Source organism: Dromaius novaehollandiae, chromosome 1 (assembly GCF_036370855.1).
Source record: "Dromaius novaehollandiae isolate bDroNov1 chromosome 1, bDroNov1.hap1, whole genome shotgun sequence".
Lineage (NCBI taxonomy): Eukaryota > Metazoa > Chordata > Aves > Casuariiformes > Dromaiidae > Dromaius > Dromaius novaehollandiae.
Window position 1 is genome coordinate 162,390,280 of NC_088098.1, and position 27,391 is coordinate 162,417,670.

The 27,391-nt window shown below is 37.6% G+C and overlaps 1 protein-coding gene across 1 annotated transcript in view; it reads right to left on the minus strand.

Moving 5' to 3' along the window:
* Nucleotides 1-2,122: 2,122 nt before the first annotated feature.
* RAP2A (RAP2A, member of RAS oncogene family) overlaps nt 2,123-27,391 on the minus strand; it is a 32,711-nt gene continuing 7,442 nt past the window's right edge. Inside the window, exon 2 of the mRNA XM_064504549.1 lies at nt 2,123-6,118. Coding sequence (XP_064360619.1) covers nt 5,881-6,118 — 238 coding nt within the window. The 3' untranslated portion in view covers nt 2,123-5,880. The remainder of the gene's footprint in view (nt 6,119-27,391) is intronic.

Here is a 27,391-nt window from a genome sequence, read left to right on the forward strand (position 1 = left end):
TTCCAGTGTCACATTGTGCCTGGTTCGCAGGAATATTGCTTTCCCTCCACCCACTTGCAATCCAGCCTGCAAATGCAACCTACTGTCTGCAAGTCAATGTGGGTTCTGTCTGGCTTGTGCCTCAAAGAGGGAGCTAAAACAATGCCAATTCCTGTTTCCAAGCTGTGTTGGTTTTGCTAGACAAATAGGCACAAAAATCTAGTAAAAACTGCACAGATACAATTCTGAACACTGTTAAGTAGCCCAGTTACTGAGCCAGTCCTTTTATGGTCACTTTTCAAGGAAAAGTGCAGTTTAAAAATATTAAGATAGCACATGAGCAGGGACATAGAGGAGCTGAGGCAGAAGAAAAAAAAAATTCTTAGCCCTATTTTGAACTATCCTTTTATCTCCAGTTTAGTAAGGTAAGAAAAACCTGTCCTGTCAAACAACAGACAACCAAAAGAAATCCAAATACGTAACAACTAGACTCAGAATCCAGATGTATTCACAGAAGGCATCAACTAACCTCAGCATGAAGAAAGATGAGATACCTACAGCTCAAAATGTCTGCACATTTACTGATTGCAATTAGCACAGAAAAACAAAAAAGGCCCTTCTGCAGGTTTCATAGCAAAACTATATTATGTATAGTAAGAAGACTGACTAGAGCACTAAGTACATCCATACAGAAACAACAGGAAACTGGAAATTTATGTTTGTTAAAAGAGAATGATCAAGCTGGTGGCTAGAAGAGGTAGACAGATTATTACATCTTAAGTACTATTGTCCGCCAGACAGACCAACAAAGTAGTTGTAAGCAATTTTAGAATTTTTCTACAAGGACTCAGAAAAAGGATGCTATTTCAATGAAGAAGAAAGCACAAGGCAGCAGTTAGACAGCAAGAGAGATGATCTTACTTCAGAAGCTCTAGTCCAGTAATCGCCTATTCAAGCGGCAGAAGCAACCAAAAATGGTGATCCAGCAAGATGGACACACCTGTGGAGGTTAGATAACAAGACGTTTATTTCTAAATAGAATGTTTTAAAGTTTTCCCAGAGAGTTAAAAAGTTTCCTGCAGTAGCTACAAAAGAAAATGGGCCCAGGCAAGACATTTAAGATTACCATATTCAGAATTTTCTAGTTGCTCAGTATTTGGAAAACAAAGAAATGAAACATGCATGTGTGGCACTGAAGTTATCTTAAAACATTCATAACAGCCCAAAGAATTCCAGTTGTCCCTGTATAGGTATCTTCTTGGGCAAAAGAAAAGGATATTGCTAAATTAATGGTACTGCAAAACCCCATCAGCAAATGTTCCACTGGGAACTGTTTTACGGAAGAAATGGGCAAAGTCAAAGACATAAAATTAACAGTATGTGTCAACCTTGGTTCGTAAGGCATGCAAGCCTCAGGCTTCTTGTTCCTTATACCACACATGATATGAAAACAAGAGATCAGCTAGCAATCCCTTATTACTGAAAACAATACATTTTACTGATACTGGCATGATTAAAATGCAACTGCTGATGAGTGCCAATTATCTAGAATAATCCTGTTAGCATTAGTTCAACTGTTCATTTATAAATCTCAGCAACACTAATTGTATTTGAAGTTGTTACTAACATTAACTCCTTTTGTACAGTGATGAAAGCCTGCAAAGCACGCATCCACTGAACAGCTGATAAAACAAACAATCCTTATTTTAACTCTTTGCAATCTCAATGTTATCAATACTGGATATTAAATATATCATATTGACAAAGTTCATACATCATTTTATTACATTTTACAGTAACCATTATTCTCCTGCCATAAGAAGATATACACCTCATCAAATACCTAGTCTTACTGATTGTTAGCAGTGTATGTCTCTTTCAGAAAATAAGAAAAATAACCTTGCCATGGTTCTTTATCAAGCCTACAACTTAAATCACAGTGTGCATGCATCTGTAAAAATTAAAATATATTTGCTTTTACCTTATTGCTATTTAATTTGTACTACAAGAGCATTTTGGCAGGAAATACTTAGCTGAACTCCAAATGATTGATACAGTGGTGTTTGAAATTACTGGGTGGCTCTAGTTGGCTTTAGACGAACTTTTTGACCAAATCAAAATGGACAATACAGGAAATCCAAGGGAGGTTTCATTAAATAAATTTATTTGTTAAAATAATTTAACTCCAAATACAACTGCTGAGTTTGCATTGAGTTCTATGTACAATTCTTGTTTTATTTGAAACATCAAGGTTTAAACAACTGACATTGTTACAAAACAAACTGTTGCCCCATTTAAGTTGCCAGTTGTACTAAAGCTCAACAAGTAACTGTGAAATACATTAATTCACCTCTGGGAAACTCCAAATCAACAGCGTTAAGCCTGGTTCCAAAACCCATTTCAGTCATTCTTCAAACCCTGATCAAGAATTAACAGATGCACAACAATGCAGATAAAAGCCCCCTGCAGTTGTCAAACATTTGCTTTTGTTGCGGAGTTTCACAATTAAAGCCTAACCCAGTGCTTTGACTGTACACTGGTAAAAAAAATAAAAAAATAAAAAACAAACATGCACAAAACCCCCCAACCAAATGGCTGACATCTTTAGGCAACATTCTATACAGGAAAGCAAATACCAGTAGTTTTCCCACAGAAAAGTAATGGCAACTGTAGCACTGGGGTTAGAGAGAGGCTAGAACCAGAACAGAAAAAGTCACCAAAACCTTTTTGATGCTCTTAAGGAGAGAGGGAGAGAGAGAGAGAAAGGAGGAAAGGAAAAAAACAAAGAAAAAAGCAATTATGCTTAATACTCTTTATCTGATTCTGGTTTGTTTGTTTTGTCTAGTTCTGTGTGTCTTTTTAAGGGAAGGAGGAAACAGTTGCTATCACTATCATAGCTTAAAAGAATAAAAGTTGCAACACTTTAAAAAAAAAAACAGTAAAACTGGAGAAATGCTGTTTTTGTAGAAAAGTACAAAGCTCTACAAGAACAGCCAAAGGAAAAGTGGGTCTTTGGAATAAATCATAATATTTTAAGGCATATTATAAAAAACTTTCAAATACTATAATTGGTAGTCCTATCAGGGTACAAATTAAACAATGACCCAAGACCAATGACTCCTACAGGGCAGCCACTAAACTTTGATGTGGCTCACTTAACTACCTTTCTGCTAACCTCATATTTTGAAAAATCTCTGTCAAGTGCAACTGTCATTGATTCAAGCTCCACTATATTCACATTAGTGGAAATACAAATAGTGCATAACTACTTCCTCAGAATTATACAAGGAAAAAACAACATCTACAATTTCCCCCCCTGCAATATTGTGTGGTAGCATGTACGGCCTAGGCTTTTAAAAATGTAAAAACGTAATGAAAAAAACAAGACTAAGATCTTTTCATTAATGTGTGCTGTTTGGAATTTTACCATGCAATTTTTCCTATATTAAAGCCCATCTGTTTTATATTATTAAGTTCTTGTTAGGCCCTTCATATTGTATTTCATGCCATTTTGTTGGTTGTTGAACAATCCGTGAGGTAAGATTTTAACATCTCTGTAAGTAACAGTGCATAACATGTACTCTAAACTAAGTTTTAAATTTGGTATTTGAGCGCTTATGCAGTGGATCTCACACTGATGAGCTACTTCACAGATAGGTTTTACTGCTCAATAGACCATTTCCCAACCTAGATATTTTAAAAATTAAGATACAATTAATTCAACATCTCAAATTTTGCTTTAACACAGAGGCTGACACAATGGGCAGGCGGCCGGGGGGGAAGAGAACATTCATACCATCTAGTTTAGGCATATAAGTTGTGTGACTCAGAGGACCGAAGTTAAAAGCCTAAGTTTCCTATCTAGTCAATGGAAAGAGGTAGGTGCCTCTAGGAGGGCAAGTCAGAGCACCCAAAATGGGCATTCAGATGCCAGAAATAAATGGTGTGAATATCTCCCAAAGAGAACAAAGAACAGTAACAAAAACTCTGTAAGGTGGATGGGAAAAAGGACTACATTAATGTTCTAGTAAGGCTTCATGTTTGTGACATCTAATGCCCTTCGATACATTGGTTATGGAAAGGTTTTGAAGATTAAGGGCAGAGATGGCCAGTTCTCTTCCATTAATACGATTTTCTTTAGTTGTTATCCACTTAGCTATAGTTTAAAATGTTAAAAATATTTATGTATGAAAATCTGCAAAGGCGTTTTGTACTCAGGTTTCCTTTGTAGAAGATGAGAGCATTTTTAGCAAGTTCTGCAGATGGAGGCAAAATTTGCGAACCTAACTCCAATTACAGCATTTCTAAGGGCCAAATACACACACATACACCCTCAACACACACGCACAACCCAGCACCCCTGTTTTCACTCATTTAAACACAAGGAACTACACTGTTACTGCACAAGATTGAAAAGTAATAAAAATGCATGATGTTATTTAGACCACAGGCTCAGTGATTTATATCTGTACGGCCAATTTTACCTATAAAAGATCCAGCTCAAGACAATCTCTCCAGCATTTAAAATCTAAACATTTTGATTGAAATCTTTTCTATACTTTGATTGTAAGACTTCGGAATAGGTATTTCTGTGCCATTAGTCATGCAAATGATAAATATTTCACTGCTATGAAACTAGCAAGTCAGAGCTCGAGCATCCTCTCAAAATAAAATATTTGCTCCCACCATTTAACACTCCAATAATTGGGGCAACCTCTGAATAGTGTGTCAGGCAATTAAAGAGCCATTTCCACGCTCACCTAAGGAATTATAACTATTTCACCTCTGAACCAAATGATTTCACATGGTTATTCAATTAACAAAGTTTTCAACATTAAAGCTATGAAATAGCAAACTTGATTTTCAAAGGTTAGTTAGGGATCACACCAGAGAACGTAGCCCTTAAAGGCAAGAAAAGCTGTTGTCTTTAACAAACTTAAAAATGCAGGATGTTCATACTGTCCCACGAGGTTTCTGCAGAAGGGAACATATGGATGCAACATGGCTTAATTTTCCTTACAAGATGGTACTAGTTAATCTATTAAAGTGTTCCTTGTTAGTAAGGCTCAGCATTTTTTTTTTTCATCACAGTTGCTTCCTCCTGGTTCAGTAAAGTGATAAAGATGCTTCCCGCTTTGTAAACAGAGGGTTTGTTTGGCTTTTTTTCTGACCAAAACCTGAAGCAATCCTCCATTTTTGAGCAGCAAAAGAAAAGATTTAAAACATTCCAATGCCATACTTTGTTTCTTCACCCGTCATTTATTTTCAGATCTTGCCTCTCATTTCACACACTGATGCAATGTTTTCTATTTCAAGATGTGGGATAAAGTGTAGAAATAATAGCATCAATTTTGAAAAAAATCCAAACTAGACAGGTCTCTGGTAGCCTCTTCCTCTAACACTGTCACAAGTTCAGGCAAAATCAACATATTTGAGTAAACTTGGCCACAAGTGATCACGCACATCCTGAAGCATGGTAATTAGACACTGAAAGACTTGGCTCTCCTCTTGCGCTTATGCTATTTGTGAATGGTCTTCACAGATATTCTCTCTACTGCTTTTGTTTCCCATTCCCAAAAGTTTTCTAACTTCTCATGAAATAGTTGCTGTCAGCACTGTCTAGCATGACAGCGCAAGTAAGCTCAACTGGAACGACCCTGTAGATCAGCTGGCTGTGCCATAAAATTGCAGGTGCTCAAGGGGAAAAATGGGTGAGATGTGGTCATTTAACCCAATTATATTCAGAGTCAGTGATTGACTTTCAATGCTCAGCTCTGAGTTAATGTTGCTACTTCACTACAGATGTATTTCAAGTGACCCACAAACCAGGAAGTGAAGTAGACAGTTTTACCACCTTACAAAATTTCTGCAAATTAGGTCCAGGTTAGGTAATTTTTAATGCTATTGTATATTACATGCAGAACAGCATGGATCATCTTTGTCTGGCTGTGCTGCATAGTTCATCTGTCTAACAATTTCCGCAAAGAGCTCATCCACCATTGTTTTACTCTTAGCAGAGGTCTCCATAAAAGGGCAGCCCCATTCTTCAGCTAAGGCTCTGCCTTCATTCGATGATACTTCTCTCTCACTTTCCAGGTCCACTTTATTACCAACCAGAATTACTGGCACCTTCTCATACCTACAATTAAAAAAGAAAAAGAAGAAAGAAAAAATAAAGCAACAATTATGTATTTTTAAAATACATTCAAAATATAAACATCTATTTGCAAACAGTACAGACACAACAGAAATAATACATTTAGATGATCTTAAAATTTTATGTTAAAAAGACCTTTTACATTTTTCACATCCTGGAGTTTGTTACACATCTCTTTCCTTTCTGAGTTTTCTTAAAGTTCTGATGAATGCTTCTTCCTTTGAATCTCCCCCCACCAGGAAATCTGTCTGGAACACTTCCACACTACAAAAAATGGTACTGTAATATTTCTATGCTGGTAGTCTCCAATACGGTGTAAGAACAGGGTGGAGGCTCAGACGTCCCTCCAACATTACATTCTCTTTCTCCCTGAAAACATACCATGTCGTACTTGCTGCCTGTGATGAGGAAGATGCATCGTTCTCCCTTTCAAAGGTATCTCCACATCTGGTTAATATACACAGAACTTTCAAACAAGCAAGAAAAAGGAGAAAACCGAAGGGTCAGTAAACTAGTTTGAAATTTCAAGAAGTGCAGCCCACTTCCGGTACTGTATACACACAAAAGTACTGTTATATGAAAACACGTATTAGCTAATACAGAAGATACCTAACATTCCTCTGCAGCGTTCACATCATTGTGCCAGTTAAACAAGCTGAAAAGCAAAATCTGTAAGTATCAGGCAATACTATCACAGTTCTGCTTCATAATCAACTTGGACAGTAGAACAGATTATATAAGCTATAAAGGAATTTATTACTTTACACCTCCCAGTGAGGGGATCCTTGCCAGTTTTTTTTTTTTTTTTTAATTAAAATGCCTGTCTTTTTTTTTTCCCCTCCATCCTCACATGCATAAAACCCTTCTCTAGATACAGAACTAAACAAGTGTTCACTCAGGTTTCAAATTTACACATTTGCCATAACAGAACAGAAAACACTGGGCCTATTTCCAAAATGCTCTTGCATGGATTTTCTCACAAAATCAACAAGGACAAAACAACCTGATTATGGAATTTAGCACTTAAACCAAAGCAAGATAAGAGAAACAAAATGATTCCCTGTTAATTTAAACCTGAATTCCTACTTTGTATTAGTTTAGCAGTACTGCTTTGAGTCAATTAGCTGAAGTAAGACCAAGTTGTGGTCAGACAACATTCATAACTAACACCTGCAAGCAGTTTAAGATGTCACTATCCTTAAGCCATCTATTACTATTCCTTTCTCCCTCCCTCCCTTGCAGGCAGGGCAGCAGAGTAGCACTGGTGCACGTGCCTCAGCTGGTAAAGTGCAACACCCAGCAGCTCGGTCTAAACCTCCAGCAATGATGAAACAAAGCTGTTGAAAGACTGTGCAGGAACAGGCAATCCACATGTTTCTGTCAACTCTGCTACATGGACAGTGAGTTCTCACAGAGTCACAATGAATAACAACAAATAACAGAACAATAACTTCTCAAACCACCTCCGCAACTCTTACACCACCAGCGCAATATCAAAAATTGGTCCAACTATGTCATAAGATGCAACTTAAATTCTTGACTTTGTTAGGTCCCTTCGGTAACTATGGGAATGTCACTTATTCCAGAATCTAAGGCTCTTGTCAACAATCACACCAAATTCCTCTCATTTCTTACTGTATAGATATCTAGTACAATGAGTATCAGCCTTTGGGAACTCTTGCAAGAGCTAAGTTGCCACTCATGAAGTACCAAAATACACAAAAGCATCCTGAAATCCATCCTCCTGCGTTTAAACACACCATGGCATAATCTTTAATTACATGAGACAGCCAGCATTGAACAGATGAGACAGCAATTCAATACTTTTTATCTTTATTATTCAAATGCACGGGCCCTATTTTATTTGCTGTACAGCGTTAAAACTCCTCTATCAGAGTGGAATCAGCCACATTTTCGGTTCATTTCTTGATATCCAAGAGCCCCACATGTAAACCTTTTCAAAGCAACCACTTTGAGAAGCATTTAGTGAAGTAGTGGATGAGCCAGAATTGGAATACAGGATCATCAGCTCTTTTCTCATTCTGCAGGATCACTCCAGTTTATTGAGAAACATATGGAAACCCCCCCACACACTTGTTGCAGATTTATAGCCAGTTCCACTGATATTAAATGTTTTAATGGGTTTAGGAAAGCTGGGCAACTAAATATCTTTGGAGATCTGTTTGCTATGACTACTCAGCATCTATGGAAATGGAAGGGAGAGTAAACATCACTTTCACACTAGTGGACCAAATGCAGAATTGATGGGATGGCAGGCTAAACGTGAAGTCTAATTTAATTTATTTGCACAGTATGATCTAGGAACTATAAGGTATTGCTTTTGCTTGCCTTAACCTCTTGCTTTTGTTCATTCATTACAAGCCTTCTCCACCTAAAATGAGATATGAATCCTATAGTCAATAGCCTTATTCACCTCATAATCCAGATTCATCCAATAACCAATTCTAACATTAAATTGTATGAGATATGTCTTCAAAATCTCTAATTATGTCATCTTACCAAATACAAAGGGCAAAAGAGGTTGCTCTTGCAAAATACATTCCTGCATTACCTAATTTTTGAATACTCAACTTTACAAAAAAATAACTTGTTTGTTTTTTTTTAATTCTTAAAACACAAAGTTAATACAGAATTTGTCTGTCTACATAGAAAAGTCAGTCTCCATTATCTTGAATAATGGAGGCCGGAATATTCCAAATAGTGGAAAAAGTAATCCATGGATACTGAGAAGAGGGCTGGCTCCAATTGGGGCTTACTAGCTCTAGTTGGGTACCAGTCCTGCCAGGCCCAAGTTGGGTGCTGGACAGTCAGCCCAGATATCTGTGCACGGTATTCTCCAAATACCAAGACGATGGATTAACTGGGCACTGGACAGTGCCATACCTGAACTATTAAGTCTTTAAAAAAAACAATTGTACAGTTCAGATTTGCTGATTTGGATCCTGAATGACACTCTTCTTTTGGCTCCATGCCAGCCCTGGTGTCTTCATTAGAATTTAAGGGCCTCTGCACTGTGACTTCCCAGCTTTCTGGTTCTGGTAGCACAGAAACTCTAGAGCTAGTCCTTCACTAAAACAAGCTTAACGAGATCTGAGGTATTAGTCTGTGCACAGGCTGACCCTGGAAACAGCACAGCCATATCAGGCAGAGCTTACAAGACCCTCCAGACCCCAGGTAACTCTTGAAGACTCGAGGTTCAGTTTCTCTATGTTCTTGGCATCATTAATCTCCTGTCTCCAACTACTTGTAGCTAACTGAGAACAGGGTACATGCACTACTGTAACAGGTAAAGATACATGCTAGAACCACGAAACAAGTAAAGATAACTCAAGCAGCCTCTGGCCAGAAAGGATGTGTTCCCATGCTTTGGTGACACCTTTCCATGTGACAGACCCTTAAAGCCATATGCTGAGTACAGATATAGTTGAGAAGAATTCAAGCTGGCTCTTTTCCCCTTACCTCCAAGGTTGCCATAATTTCCTGCCTTACACAGCATCCTGGGTGATGGTATCCTGAGTATGGGGGGAGGACCTTGGTTCACCACTCTCCTTACCATGACAGCCAATCTTGCAGGAGGCTAATTCTGCCTGCCCCTGGAGGTTTCACTGCTCTTCAGGGTCTTAGGCTGTCCAGATTTTGGCACACTGCTGAAGTCACGTGCAGCAGTACAGGCCAGGGATGGGAAAGGGCAGCTTGTCAGACGTTACAGAATTACAAGATTTTAATAAAATTTGAAGGGAAGAACATCTCTTCCCCACAGGCTTTTTATTCTGTTAAATTTCAGTGACCCAAAACAAACAAAGAAAAAGTATTGTAGCTTCTTAAAAACAACAAACAAACAAAACCAAAAAAACCCCACACCCTGCCAGAGCTTCCTTGCAACACTCAAGCAGCAATGCAGAACCTTTCTGCGTAATCAAAAAAAAAAAAAAAAAAAAAAAAAAAAAAAAAAAAATCAAATCCTGGCATTCAAATGCCTCCAAAAGCTTCAGATGGGCTCTAACCTACTCACAAATGATACCCCTAAAACACAGCGTGCTGCTTATTTGTCCAGTTCTACATCAGACTCTTAGCAGAACAGAAGAGGCTAAAACCCCACTATCTGTATCAGAGCCTCAAAAAGCCAGGCTGTTGCTGCTGCTGCTGCCATCACAGCATGTGTGAAGTAGCAGCTCAATCCACTATGTGAGCTGTGCAGAGCCCTTGCCTTCTCTGCGCAACCAAGTCCTCCTACCTGTCCCCTTTATAACCTAGAAGAAGCAGAGCCCCTCATCCTTGGAGCAGAAAAATCCAATTTTGTCAGTACTGCTGAAAAGCTTGGAGCAGCACTGATCTTTTCTAATGAAAAGCACTACAGCAACCAGAAAATAAGAACAGCTGCCAGTTTCCCCTGTACCAGTGCAGTGAAGTATGTATTCTAGGGCAAACACCATAGCAGAGCTTGAAAGAAATATTCTCAAATGTAGCACTGGAAGACTTGAATTTTCAAGACCTCTTCAGGAACAGATTTTTGCAAGACCAATTATATATGTTTGTAGGTATGTTTAAAGAACAAGGTACTTTCCCCTCTTTAAATGATCTCACTGTTTTGGCTCCAATATGATGGATACCGAGCAGTGACAGCTCTGGAAGGTACAATATGACTGCGCTCCTTTATAGCCCCATGAAAGACACTGGTGCAAAGTCAGATACCATCATATACAGAATGTCACTATTGACAAGATATAGCCCTTCCTTCATAAAAGACAGCCATTAGGTATTTACCAGTTCCAGATACCATTAGGTATTTACCAGTTCCAGATACCATTATTCAATGCTAAAAAAGCCTCGTTATCCATCTTTATAAACTTCTGGAACAAACAAGCCACGGTATATCCTTCAGATTTCCTGAAAATGAACACCATAGCCACATGGAACCAATAAATACATAGATTTTAATGTTCAATGTGGTTTAGCTATGCACCACTGACCACACAGCCTTACATGCCACACAGGGATAAACAGTTTCTATGTTTTATCTTACCTCACACGGCACATACACCCACATTTCTGTTTTGATCAATATGTATACTTTGAATACCAGCTTAATTAACTTGTTAAACATTTAGAAAGCCTCTGGATGAACGGTATGTAAATGATCTTCAGAGATTTTTAGCTCACATTTTTTCCCACCTTCAATCGTATTCAGAGAGAAAAAAAATACAGGCACGACGATGAAAACAAAGATGACATGAAGTGAAAATATAAAATAATAAAAATGAAGAATAAAAGAAGAATTAAAAAATGAAGTACAGCAAGGCTGATAAACAGGCTTAATTCCCCTAAGCTGTGATAGAGATTGCCCAGTACCCCTGAATGAGGACAAAAACCAAAACCAACAACAACAGCATATTAATGAGCTGGACCAGTAGAGCAGAAGACATCAAAATTATCAGAAGGGTTCCTGCTGTCCAACTTAATATTCAGGAAGGTTGCATCTTTTCAAGACTTTGTTTTTGCCTGTGCTTCGTATCAAAGCCAGACATGTTCAACCAGAAATGCACAAACTTCCTGCATAATAAAAAAATAAAGAGAAAGAACATGTGTTCTTAAAGACTATTTTTATGACTAGCTTAGGCCCTGTTGAATTTATGGAAAGATGTATGGATTTCCAGCTTTACATGCTACATACTGGGACTACTGAAAGGTAGAGACAGCTATCCCTGACAACGATTCCTAACCATCAAAAGGAGTCTCAAGAGGAGCTCTAAACCACTGTCAGCTCCTTCTGTTGGATGCAGGTTTCTTCTCAGAATGTATTTCTGGTATACTTTTGATATGTTGAAAAGGAAAGTCATTAAAGGGCTAAAGATCTCAGGAAGACCAATGGTGATACAAATAACAAGGGATGTTCAGGAGAAATAATTATTCCTCATCTAATACTTACAAAAATTTGTGGCAAGGATCCTAGCAAAGGATAAAAAATTCTAGGCAGAATGAAATAAAGTATCAGAAACAGCTAAAGATGGGCAGTTAAATCTATTTTTTATATATATATATGAATTCGTATACAATCTATGTATTGTATATAACAAATCATAAGTCATATTACTAAGCATTATTTTATAATCTAACTTGCAAACTTTGATTGCCTAGGGTAAAATCTCTCATAACTTGAAGTTTCCTCATTGAGAAAAAAACAATTCATTCCAAGCTTAACTATCACAACTGTCTCATCCCTTTCAAACAATTCTTTGATGTTTAAAGGAAAATCCTCAATAGTTAAAAATCACATTGGCCTGGAAGGATAAGACAAGACACAGTGTTCTCCAATCTGATTCTGAGCCTCTCAAACATTAGAAATAGGAGCAGTAAAATTACAGAGTCCTCAAGTGGAAACAAACTTAACATTTTTTGCAGGTTACAATTCTTGAACCAAAGCAATAAGAAAAAAAAATTATGAAAAATCTTGTAAAATGACTACTACCTTATTTTAAGAAATTTAAGTAAAGAGGACATTTTATTTTGTCCAAATACTAATTTCTTGTTTTTTAGTATTTTAAACATTTTAATGTTATGGATTAAATTGACAACAGGTGTAAAGTCTGCTTAGCTCTACCTTTTTCCACATAGTTCTGCAAATGCACACCAATGAATATGTGTCTATACCCTTTTGCATATATAGAATGCAGAGAGAGAGCGAGCGCGCACGTGAGAGCGAGCGCGCAAGAGCGGCCCAAAAATATCTAGGTTTCTGCAAAGTTTGAGTGGTTTACTCTCCACAACATGAAAATCATTCCAGTTTCTCAGGTAAATCCATACAGAACAGCTGTAAAAAAAAAATCCCACTAAAATTACACAAACATGTCATTGCAGTTTACCAATTAACTGCATTTAATATTCAGTTTTGTAAGCTATGTTGTGTAAGGATTTAATTACTTAAGCAACAACACCCAACTAAAAAAGTTTTAACTTCTTCTCATTTATAAAAATCATTCAAAGAGCTTATTGGAAGTCCCATTGCAATTAGATGGCTGAGTCATGAATTATTTTGCTATAAAGACTAGAGTATCGCCTAATTGCAAGACTGGGGATCTAACATTTTATTCCAGGCTTTGACATGAACTCTTTATATAGCCTTTGGGAAAAACTCTTCAGATGGGTAGACTGAGGTATATAAAGTCAGAGTAATTGTACTTACTCATAGGACATCAAATTAAATAATAATTGTAAAACAACTTAAAGACTAATATTATTATAACAAATAACGACCAGTCCATATGCATTTGAGAAGGCCTCAGAAGCTATCTGTGAAGCTTTCTAAAAATAATCACCTCAATGTGAATTAAGCACCTTAAAGCAAATTCAGTTCGGTGCTTGTTATAGTCAGCTTACACTTTCCAGTTTCATTTCTAGGTCTAGCAAAAGTCACAGCCATTGCTGTTTTTGTACAGAAATTGTTTGGCAGGCTCAGCCTTGTTACGGTACTTATGAAGGATTAGAGGAAATAGATCTCTTCCAACCAAAAGACGAAGGAACAAAACAACAACACCCAACGCACTATACTCCACCCAGAGCACATTATTTCTAGGCCGCTTTCAGCAGAGAACTTGCAAGGGAGAAATCCTTAACAAGAATGATGGATGATACTATATGATACACATACTCAAAGGCTATCTGATAAACCTATGTGCCATTGCTGCAACACAGACAACAAGACGATGCATGACATCCATGTATGAAGGACATTGAAGAATCTTCCAGGTTAGTCCCAATCACTTCAGGGAGAAATTGTTATTTATAAAGGATTTTCCATATTTAAGATCCCACATGGGAACTAGAACAATGATAACCTCCTTCCAGATGTTCAGCCTGCTTCTACAAGTCACTGCAGATAAAGCCTGTATTTGCAACTCTGGTGCGTCCCTTGCTTAAAATACCTGAAACTTTAATGGTCTGCCAACTTGCTCTATGGGGGAAGGATTCACTATAGACTTTAAAGCATCCAACCAGTCCTGAAGAAAAAGAGACCACTAATCATCAAGATGTCAGGGAGACCTTTTCCTCAGCAAGCTAGCAGAACTCCATGAACATTTAAACTATGTCCAATGGCATTATCAGTTCCCTCTGAGTGAGGCTTTGGCACAGGAGGCAAGAGGCAAACAGCACTTTCAGCACTGGGGATGACAACAAGGAATCTATGACAGGTGTACTTGACACCTTTTTTTTGCTATTTATCATTACAATTTGCATTTAAAACTGAAGTCCCTAAACACTGAAAAGACTAAGTGATATATAATATCTACCTACTCAGCAGCAGGTCTGCTGCGAGCACATCTGAACACTCCAACCCTCGAGTTCCCTCTCCAGGCCAGTCTAACTTCTGGTCTTGTACAATTGAAAGTCCACAACATCTGATTGAATCCTGAAATGCTGGACACATTAAGCACTTGAACACTGGAATTTTCAAATGAGAACTTTCTATTCCATGGTATAGTTTAAGAAACAATAACCTCAAAAGTTTCAATCCTACGTAAAATGCAAGAGAAGTGTTGTTACCTGGCTTTTTCATCATGACCAATTCTTGTTTCTTATGTGATACTTCCAAATCAATGTGAAAATTAAAACTTTCTGCAGATCTTACATTCTCAAAAGAGCACTGATTTTGCTCAGCTCCTCTCTCTATATTCAATTTGCTTTGAAAGAAATCTAGTTATCAGGAAATCTATGAACACATTATGAGGCACGGTGCAGTTGCTTTACTACAAAGTTATCACTCTAAATTTCCAGACTGGATATCTGAAGTTAAGTATCTAGTTTATCAAAAACTGCTGCTACTAGCTGTAAGCGTAGCTCAACCTTTTGAAAATTAGGTTGCATATTTAAGTGTTTAAACTTTAGGTCCATAATTGGAAATTATTCTTAATGACTGCCTTAGCTTTCTGACCTTAAAAAATTATTTGAACCATATGCCATACTAATACATTATTAATAATATACACTGCAGTGTAATGAATGCGACGAATATGTCAAAGCTTTCAGTACCTATCAACAATATATAGAAGATACTAAAATTAAAGAGACTATCATCTATTTTTATTTGTATTTTAAAGACGTCAAATAGACTTGACATTCTTTAAAATGACCATTTTTTCACTTTAGAGACATAATCACTTAAACTTTATCCTCCAGTACTGTGCAAAAAACACATTAAGAATCAAGCGATAAACTCTGACGTGGGATTTAAGTGATGCAGGTTCAGTTCCATACTCAGCCACAGATATCCTGTGTAATCTCTAGTGAGTCCCTTAAGCTCTGTACCTGTTTCCCACTTGAAAAAACCAATAGTAGTGGGCCTTAACCTCAGAATGCCTATGACACGTGAACACTTTTTAAGGCCTCCCATCCTTAGAGATTGAGATAACCTGAATACCCTGAAGGATTTGTTAACAGTTTTGCTCTAGTTACAAAGAGGAAAAAAGTCCTATATCCTAACTATTCTCAGCAGCAGGCCACATAACAGCACAGCTCTTCAGGCTTTCTTTACAATGGTATTGTATTCAGGACAGATATGTTACGGTAGATTCCATGTCAATGCCAAGCTTGCCAGCAGAAAGAATAAAACTATTGGATTAGCCTTAATTCAGACCAGGAGCAAAGAATACCGGCATGGGGACAAAATCAAGATTGTTACCTCAGTACAACTGCACAGGCTTGAGTGGGTATTGCAAGGGCTCACAATATCTTAAAACATATGCTGTCTGCGAGGGATTTCTTTTTCTCCTTCCTTCTCTACAGAATTTTTAGAAGGTCAAAAAGCCTGCCTGCTCTGATGACGTGGGTTTGACTATCTCTTTGTAAGGGCAATGAAATAAAAAAGCAGACATCTATTAAAAGCAATATAAGGTTCTCATACATCATACAACAAATCTATGGATTCCAATTTTCATATCTTTGATTTATTAAATTGCTGTGTTCAATAAAATTTAACAGTGACCCTAACATGCATTGCCATTTGTCTATCAGTCCATGCATTGTCACAAGAAGTTTCTCTCAGAAATGTATCCTTTCACATATGAACCTTTAGATAGAATACTATAATATTTTAAAAGTTATTGTAAATTTATGGCAAAAGGGAGCACTGACAAGGAGGGAGAGAGGAATTAACCAAATAGGTTGGTACCAATTCAGATGTATCAAAGTTTATGCCTGTAGCTGGATTTTTCCACAAACACAATACTTGCAAGATCTCTTTGTTGCCTACAGTTTGGCTGGAACTTAAATCATTATTTCAATTTCTAATTCCTGTCAGACTTAGAAGCAAAGAATCACTTGAACAGGAAGAGACCTTGGGAGGTCTCTAGTCCAACCTCCTGCTCAGAGCAGGGTCAGCTATGAGATCTCAACCAGGTTGGTCAGGGCCATGTCCAGTTAAATCCCAGTGTTTAATTTGGTTCAACTGGGCCACAAAAATGCCAAAATTATACATATATTTAAGTCTAGGAACCGATAATCCTACTTACACAACTCATGGTAGACATACAACCTAGAAAGTATTTTTCATTATGAAAGCAAAGTGAATTAAACAGATTTTACAGAATTAACTAAAGCTTAATGCATAAGTTAATGACAGCTTCAATCTCCTTATCCTTGTTTATTTAAACTCTACAAAGGGGAACTTATTAGTGAATATACAAAGCAAAAAAGTTTGGCTAAACATAAATATTCAAATGCAGAAGCCCTTTAGAAAAGCCAGAAGAGCATATCTCTTGTAAGGCATTATTTCACTCTTCAAAGTAAAAACATTTTCGTGTTCCTTTAACCAAATTACAATCACTGGAAGGGAAAAAAACCCTACAAAACTTATTTAAACTGTTCTAATAGGATTTTCTCTAGCTCATTAAAATTACACTTTTACAGGTCTTTAAGAATAGGCCTAACAATTATTTCAAAACCTTCTTAGTAGCATCACCTGCTTCTAAAGGATTAGAATTCAGGAACTACCATGCCATGCTGCCCAATTAGAACCACTCAAAATGTTAGCACTTCTCTATATCAAGGTAATAGCTTTCTTACTCTGAATAAGACAGACCTTCTGATTTTCAGCATTATCCACGTATATGCCTCTGAAAATATATGCAAGCTTGGATCACAAAATTCACCTCTGACAATTTGATTGCCACTGCCTGACCTATAGAATCAAGCACTACATATGGATATGAACTGCATTACCATAGTTGCTTTTATTTATTTACTTTTTAAAGAACTTGACCTTTTGCAATGAGCCTAGCTTCAGGTCATCTAAATAAATAAATAAATAAAAGGATTAAGAGGCAAACAACCTGGTATAAATATCTGCTCTCCTATCAATCCCCTTTTAGGAGCTAAGGTAAATAGGCACCAGAGTTTATACAATATTGCATAGCCTGAAGAGAATTGGTGTCTAGTATGAAACAGTACTTTGTTACCCTAGCAACCGCAGAGAAATACAGCTTAATGTCCTTCAAGCTATTAAAATATCCTACATAGCTTATAAGAAAACTTTGCAGAAAAAAACGCTCTGTTGAGACAGACTTTCCTCGCAACAGTACAATTAAGTTACAACTCTGGGAATTATTCAGCATATAGATTATTTTATAGAAACTGTAAGCAAGTGGCAGTGCTGCTACAGAGAACCAATTTATGAGACAATAATAACTTTTAGTGTTTTCTCTTTTACTTAAGCAGCAGTGCTATGACTCCATATACTTTTGATTATTGTCAAGCCCTCTTTTACCAAAATAAAATTTGTCACTACTAAAAAAAAAAGTTTGGGAACTTTTGGATTACAACAGTGAATCTGAAGACCCCAACTAGTTTCATTAGCGGCCGCAAAAGCCTCTTCTCTCCTGTCGAGTTTCTACTGGAACATTTGATTTTTAACTTGGGAAGGGAGGGTGGGGGGGAACACATTCTGCCATGACTTTGGAAAGTTGCTGGCCCTCATCTTACAGAATAACTTAATTACTCTAATTGTGGTTTAAATAATTTAAACATTCAGTTGGACTGCTTAGGATGAATAGAGGACCAAGAATGTTTTCTTCCTCACAGTTTTCTGAAGCGACTCCCATCCTTAACAATTCAACTTCGTAACTCAAGCAATTTGATCCAGAAAGAGCACAGCATCTATTTAAGTCAAACCATCTTCACATATAAAGATGAATACACAAAAGTAAGAGCTTCTAAAATCTTGCATTAATGTTTAAAACTTTTGGTTCAAGTATGAAATAATCTCCCACTGCACTGAGAACATATAGGACGGTTTACTGATAACCCCTCTTCCATAGCAACCACAAACATTTTCTTAGGAACTTCATTCTTCCTATAATGAGACAAGTGCCAATTATAATATTAAAAAAACCACCCTCCACAAACAGTAACTTCTTCTAAATCAACATCCTAAATGCACTGTAAGACTTGAAACTAAGATGTAACCATTCTAGCTTCCAGAACTTCCCTAGTTAGAAATTAGTGTTTATAAAGTGAGAGCAGACGGAGGGTATCTAGTACATAAAATGGTGAGATCTAACCTTTTATTCTTCCTTATGTGTGTATATATGTATATACCAAATCTAATATTTAAGCAACTATTAAAATCAAGTCGGTGAGAATGAGAAATTCTCATTGTCTCAGATGTCGAGCTATTTGTATTTTATTTTGAGCTTTTTTTTCCAATATATATATATTTTATATTCTTTGGGTCTGGCTCTAGGTTTAAAAAGTACCCTTTTCCCAAAAGAATTACCATACTCTAACTGACAGCTACTTTAAGGACAACAGAGCATCTCTGTAGAAGTTGAGCGCCTTGAAGCTCATTCCATCTCGTGCACTTTCAACCCCATCGGCTGTTGGGCCTTGTCTCCACCAAGCAGGTTACCCTCCAGGGTTTTGCCATTGCAGGCTGCCCACCCTGCGGGGCCACCGGGGCTGCGCACACCTGGCTGCTCTGGCTGGCGTCAAACAGCCGCACTGCAAGAGGCTGCGTCCACCGCGGAGCCGGCGCGCAGGGGTCACAGCCCAAGGCTCCCGGCTGTCAGCATGGCTGGAGCACCAGAGGAGAGCCGTGCTGGCGTTTTGCCAGCGGCTGCATGTTGGCTGCTGGCTTGTGTCACTCAAATAGGTGGTTACTCAGCTGACAGAAAGGATGGGGTTTCCTAGCTTACAGCAAAAGTAGTATGTGCATGCCTGGGACGGGAAGAATGAAAACTTATGCAACAAAAGGTTATGTCCTTTAGCGAAAATTTTTACTGGGGGGGGGGGGTGGAGGGGGAGGGGGGAACCTCCCAACCAACCAGGCCTGCCTAAATAATTTCTTTAAAATGTTGCAAATTCCCACATGGACACCAATTTCAATATTGCTTAAATTAGGAATACACTTGAATTCATCTGAACCGAGATCAAATAACGTGGCTTTACACCAGTTTAACTAAACTTGTTTAGAAACTAACTTCAGCTTAGTCTGCATGTGGGTATTTCATTATTTATTTTACACCATCGTAAATAGAACACAATTAAAAGATCTTGATGAAATCCATATTTTGTTTTGTGTCCTCCCTCCTCCCCCCAAAGATTGGAAGATTGAAAAACCTTTCAGGACATAGGTTCATGTGTACATTTTACCTGTATTTTTTCTGGGCAAGCTTACTTTTAAGAGCAATGGCATTTAGTTACAGTACGTAACAGTCTGTGACAGACACTAGATTATAATGAACTTTGTTTTTATGCTTAGAAATAAGAAATATCACCTAATATTTAAATGTCTATTTGTCAAAGTCTAGATACAGAAAGGATGAATGCATTAGTGTATTTAACCTACAAAACAATAGTAACAACGGTTAGGAAGTATTATTGAAAAAGCTGGATTTCTTTTAAGGTCTGTATTTAAACGTACCACACACCCATACCATCTTCTTTGCCCAAAAGATCATCTTGGTTGAATCACTATTCGGCAGCTAGAATTTCCTGAAAATAGCCCAGTAATTATTTTTTTCACATTAAGTTGTCCTATGTAGAAAGGCCATTTCAATTAATATCAAGGTGTGCAAGGGGGTGTGAAGCCCAGACTGTTCCCAGTCTTTTTAATCTAACCATACTTCTTGCTGACAGACAAAGTCTTTCAAATGAAGGTGTTTTGATCATCTCTGGGAGAGGAATGTAGACTTCAATTACCAGTCCAATTATCCTGGCTAGGAAAGCAATACAACAGCTTAATTTTAGAGTAATAAGTGACTTTCAAGGTGTGCCTTCTCAACTTTCATCTCAGACTGAGCTTTCCATTGTCCCTCTCTGGCAGATTAAAGTAATGTGATGGCAGTCACTTTCTTTCAGAATAAAAACCATCTGCAGGAGAAGTCAACAGGCAATTTACCTTATCTTGCTTGAATGTCCTCATTTTGATTAAGAAGTGGAAGCTTTTTTTTTTTTTTTTTTTTTTTTTTTTTTTTAAATACTTCAGGCAAATACAATTTACTAGGGTCAAAAATAGGAAAAACAAGAAATTCAACATCCTGCAATACACAGCAAATTGCATTGAATGATCAAGTTCTTGAGAAACCATGAAACAAATACTGGTTAAACTACTTAAAACAATCCTATTTCCTCTCCTGTGTTGAGTCTACAAGGCAGCAATTCTTCTCAGAGGTGAAAACTTTGTAACCACAACTTTTTGCTCAGTATACCTGTATTAGGCCTTAAGTGATGCACCGGTAATCCTTGCAATATATGGCATGCACTTTATTCTCCTTACCCCTTCCTCATGTCCAGAATAATCTGGATCTTTTAAATTCAAGTATACCGATGGTAGTTCTCTGTGTATTTCATTTTCCTTTTCAGAACACAGCCACGCTGTAAACTTTGATAGGTTAAAAACTGGATTATGTGGATTTGTTTAATCAAAGAGTTACTAAAGTGGAAAGAGGAAGCAGTCAGGGGAAACAACCTTTCCATCACCCGATCAGACTACCATGATGCTGAGCTTGAGGTTCTTATGAAATGTTTAAGAATTTTATCACATTTCAAATATGTCTGTTATACTTCAGTGGAATCACTGATGGGTTATCACATTTCTCAGAGCTATTGTTTCATATTGTCTGCAGGTGCCAGTCACTTTCTTCTCTTAAAACGGGGCCCTACTTTAACATATTCCTATTACATCTCCTGTCTATAAACCATTACAGTTGTCCAGGAGTTGAATCCTGGGCAATCACAAATGTAACTGTCTTTTAAAATGCAATCCAGGAAGATGAAATGAACAGTAACTCTGGTCCATCAGGACACTGCCTGTGACTTTTACACCTATTGCAAATGCATCCCCAGATACCCAAGACGACTTCTTTCTACCAGCAACAAGCCTTCCAGAAGGACTGCATTTGCTCACTAAGGTTCTGGAAAACCACCCTAACACAGAGGCAGAGCAAGTCCAACAACCCTTCAGTCGCTCAGTCAATACTGAAGCTGAGGTATAGGGCCCAGTGGCAGCAAAGATGGTTCCACAATAACTGCAGCCCTGAGTAAAACCTGGTACTTTGAGTGGTAATATGAACAGCATTTCTTGCTAAAAACTGCTGACAGATTCATCATCTGATTTGTTAGCAAGCATCTGGATTTGGTTGCTATGAAATCCAGTTACAGCAAGCACTAGAAATAAAAGGGTTAGAAGAGGCTCAACTAAGAACTGCTACATGGTAAATAAAATGATCAGAAATTTGTAAGCTACTAGATAATGAAAGTGATGCTTCAGTAAGAAGCAACAGAGGCTACACGAGTGCAGATGAAGAGACCGTGTACAGTGTCAGATTTGAGGCAAGACTGTAACATTTAATACCCTTTCAGATAGTCTTGGAAAAATCATGACCTGATCCAATTATTTTATTTTTAAATGCATCTGAGAGTTCTTCAAACCTAATCCTATCACAACATAATCACACACTCACCACATCAAAAATAAGCAGCCTTACTTCTCCATAACTTGAACAGAATTTCGGAATATGTGGATATAGTGAAACTCCATAATATGCAGTAATGCCTGAATTTTTGGAACACCATCCTGGATCAACCAGCAGAAGGCTATCAGCTCTCTCACATGGCCAACTGATAACTACTGGAGAAGCAGGTGATACTGAGATAACATCAAAAGCTATGGACTCTCAGCAGGCTAAGTGAGGCTGCAGTTAAGGGAAAGATCTCCAAACTAGCGAAAATACAGAAGAGATCCATACGAAAATTAGTGTATCAAGTTTCTTCCTAGGGAGAATCTATCAACCTTCAGACAGCTATTTGCCCAAGGTGCAAAACAGAGTTAAGTAGATTCTACTCCAAATATAATTTTATAATCAGCAATAATCTGTGCACAGCACTCTTTCTAGAGAAGTGAGACATTGGAGAACTGCTAAATGTATTCTTAAGGAGCTGATGTAAAGTCTGTATTTTAAGGACTGACAAGTCATAGAGAGGAAATAGAATTTTCAAAGGAGAGCATGAACGTTAGGGCGTCTAAAGAGAAAGCCTTTCCCACTTTGTATTGACAAGTCCACAAACCAGAATATTCTGAATGTTCATACTTAAACCTGAACAACCTCATTTGGGTGAGGGTCCCATGCAGTTCTGTGAAGTTTGGTAACGAAGCACTGTTGACCAGCCGATCAGCTTCAAGTACAACAATTGTCAAGCCCATACCAAGGATACTATGATAATCAAGTCTCCAGCCTGCTCAATATTCTGTACTAATAAGATCCATACAAAGGTGTTTATCAATTCCAATGTTCAAACCTGAATGGAAGAAACTGATCTGAAAAAGCAGCATGTAAGAGAAAAATATTATGATGGTGAGTATTTCTAGGCCTGAATACAAAACTGAGGTACATATACAGGCTGGGGACTCCGGAAGAATTTTGGGAGCCACATTCAAGAGACTGATCCACAAAGTTTCTGCCTATGCACTTAAGTTCCTGGAAGGCCCCATCTATCTTAGGTGTTTGTCAAAATGACTCAGTTGCCTGATGGCCTACTACTGTGGAAAACTAGCTGAACCATATATCAGAATCAAAGAAAGCTGCACACCCTAGGCTTGCTAGGGATTTATAGACCAGGCATGCAAGCAACTTAGTCCCTTGAGATGCTTAATTCACTAAACATGTGTCTGTGAGTATAGCAACATACACCAGTAGTAAAAAAACAGTTGACATCCCTTTCACGAAAAAACATGGGAATAAAAGGATGTAGCAGCAGTGCTGTTTCACACATTTTACATAACAGTATAGTGATTACAGCACACGTCAAGGAGGTAAAAGACCTGGATCATGCACCTTCTTTAGCCATAGGCATTTTCACACCTGTATTTCCCAGAACACTGCCCTAAACACCAACCTGGAAGTAAGGTTGAGAAAACACCCATCCATCTTCCTGTTGAAGATGAGCCACTATGAAGGAAAATATGAACTAAGGCAAATTCATAAATCCAGAGAGAAAACAAACAAAAAAATCAGGTGCACAAACTAGTATGGATAGTCACCTAAAGAAAGACACTAAGGACTGAAACTCAAAGATTTCTCAGGTCTGTTTATTCATTTTAAATTAAGAGTTCACTGCAAAAATCCAAAAATCAATATCCCACACAGCGAGCGGGAACCGAAAGACTCCTGTAAGTCCAGGTGACCGCAGCATTTCAGACAAAAATCAACTGTTGCTCCATGATGGCGAAGTGATCACTATTTTTCTCCCATTCTTTAAAAATCTTTACGCAGCCTAACAGGGGAGAAGGGTTGCCTCCCAAGAGGAGGGAGGCTGCATATGTAAGGAGATGGATGACTTGGTTTGCTGCGGCAGGACTACACCCCTTAGAGCAAAGCAGATTCCTAAAGAGTTGACACAGAAAAGAAACACCAAGCTCTTTTGCAAGACCCGTTTCTTATTTAAGGTCTTCCCTATTTCTCCACAGAAGGGAAAGGGAAGAGATGACTGAAAATGAAAAAAGGAAAGTCTGTCTCTTCCAGTGCTTAGCACGGTCAGAACGCTAGTGCCAGGACTCCCTGCATCTGTTCTACTTTGGGCAGCATTCTGCATGCTTGGTACCACCTCCCCCCAAAACACCCCCTCCCACCAACACACAGCAAAATCCACCACTGACAACAGAAAAAACTCACAAGCAACCATATGCTGTTCACTGAGGAGGTTATCATTGTTAAAGAACCCACAGGAGATGAAACAGTTTTAATGGTACTAAATCTGACCAGGAAAAACACAAAACACAACACACACCAAAAAACATCCAATGGAAGAACTCCTTCCAAATCCCTGCTTGGATTTTGAGTGTGGATCGCAGCATTAGCCCAGCAGAAGGTGACTCATGCTTCTCTCTTCCAGGCATTGTAGGGAGTAACCTGCATGTCAGCCACAAAGAATCTAACTGCTTCGGAGACCAGCCGAACAGATGCCGGCTTTAAGCAGCGAGATGGAAAGCCTGGATTTGATTGGAGATCGAGAAGCACTCAAACTAGTTAAGAGATTTTTTTTTTTTTTTGAGCGTATGAAAGGCATCTCAAAGAATGCTCCAGAAAAAACGATTCAAGGTGATCATCTGCTGCCCTCCACATTCTTGTCAAAAATAGAAATACCTTGAATTCCTAAAGTGAAAAACAAACAAAAAAACGCCCACCCAAAACAGTATCTTCACACCAATTTGTCAACACCATTATTAGAGCAGGAGAGAGCAAAATTTGAATCTGTAGACAGAAGCAGTAGTACTGCTACAAAAACCCTTTATAACATTACGTCCTTTTGGCAGTAGAAAAACCAGCAAAATGGAAACATACCTTCATAAAGAGCAATGTATTAGCAGTATACAAATAAGGACTGCTGTCTTACAGTGCACAAGATACATACTTCCAGGATTCTGCACCACGGTTAAGTGCAATTAAAAATAGAGGCAGGTAAAAAAGCAGATTTTGGGGGGTTCTTTTGTAAATTTTGGGGGGAAAACATGGTCCAAGCGAAAGACTTCGATTCATCATTTTGTTTTGACAAAAGCAATGAACCTCTAAATTTTAAAGCTGAAATTAAAAACACAGAAAGGAAATTTCAGATGGAAAGCTGTTCTTAATGAAATATTTCATTTATGCATTACTAGACAGGTCTTAATTTCTTTTTTTTCCAAAAGAAAATCATTTGCACCTTTATAAAACATTTAAAGTAAGGTTTAGCATAGCAGTTAAAAAGATTATGGCAATGTGGGAAACTGTAACCAAATCTGATCAGAAGAAAGCAGGTTGATTAGTTCCGTCCTATTCTCTATACTGTAAGATACATTAGCAGTAAGAGGGCAAACGGCACAAATATGCTCCTACCAAAACAAAACTATCTTGTCACAGCAAGCACACACATAGCCGAGAAGTGATCTAAGTGGTTATTTCTTGAAAGCGTCTTCTTTTGCAGCTAATCAGAAACCCAGGTCTGAAGCCTTTCCTCATAACATTCAGAGCACTTCAAGTTCGGCACCCTTATCCAATTCATTTCCAGTTCAAATTGAATTGTGGTCAAGTCGATACTCACGTGAGAATCTCAAACACTATTAATCTTTTAGTTTAGGTTGCTACATGTTATCCAGAACAATAGTGGGAAGCCACCAAATCACAGCAGAAAGTAAAGAACTATTTTATTTTACCACAGACCACTATCATAAGCTATTATGCTAATACTTTGAAATACTGTAATATTGTCTGCATCATTACCCTGATATTTTGCAGAAGATAGAACATTGACACCTTTTAAAATATAGATGTTATCTACATGACTCAAGTCATGTTTCAAAACAAGCTGATCAACTCCAAAAATATTTTTCCTTCTTTGTCCTTCACTTGGTCTTTCACTTGGTCTTTCACCTAGTCTAGGCCTGACCAAGACAAGAATAAAATATTTGGTTACCCACCCATTTTTAAAGAGTACAGCACCAACTTAATGTGCTAGCCATGTGACATTAATGTTGAGAAAGGATAACATGCTCATATCACACCTTTAATTCTCCTGTCTAGACTAGGATTTAAGGAATTACAGCTGCTAAAATGCAACCCCACCGACAAAGAAAAGAAGTGTTTGAGCTGCCCTCATCACTGTAAACTATCTAGACTATGCTGTTTGCATTACTGCAGCAAAAAACTGAAGACCAGCCTTATATTAGAAACCTCTGGCAAAAAAAAAGCAGAAATCTAATGAATAAGAACATGAAGCAGCAGATAGCTATGGTTCTTGTTACCTTAATAATCATGTAAATCTTTGTACAAGTCACTATGTGCCAAGATAATTTAGTACTGCAGTCCCAATTGCTTCCCTATTCTCTCTCAAAACGTTATCATCGCATACCACCTACGCAATTTACCAGGAGAAAAGCTTGAACAATGCTTGCAATATTTCAGAAGTGAACTAATCAGTAACCCCAGGTTTGTTCTTAGGTGAACATAATTCCAAAACTGCATTATTTAGGGGAAAGCTAGTAAAGGAATGGATTTAATGATTTTTTTGGGTAGCCAGCCTCTCAGACATCTTAATTTTTATTCATCTAAAACCTCTCTCTCAATTGTCAAGGAACACCTATTTTTAAGATTTCAGTCTGAAGAGTATGCCTTCTAACAAAAGTTTTAATAAAATATACTATTACTCAAAATGTTTCATTTATGACCAAATAACAAAATTTGTTTCTTGAACATACTACTCAGCTGAAGGGTAGAGCATCACATTTATTTTTTAAAGAAAAGATGCAAGCTACTGCCAAACGTGTTGACTATAAAAACCAGTATTTAAAGAATTACTGTCTTCTACATGTCAACAGTAAAACTAACAGAAATCCTGATGACCAATGATTTTTTGATAAAGTTTTTCAATTATTCATTGCAAAACCTTATCAAAACAGTTCGATCAAGAGGATAGAGTATATTCAACCCCAAGCATTAATGTGGTTATACTAAACTATGAAAGCCATTAAAGACCAAATACAAGAGTGATTTTAGCACATTAAAGAGCATTTTTCTGACACAGACACAATCAAGTAACACTACATGACTGAAAGCAAATTTAAGAAGTCTTGCCACATACTGTTCTACTATTTGATAATTTTAGCTATCCATATTTATTCACACATCTCTACAACATGAGCTACAGCAATTAAAGCCTGAAAAGAGAAGATGATGCTAAGTGATACAGGCATCACAAAAAAAAGAAAAAAAGAAA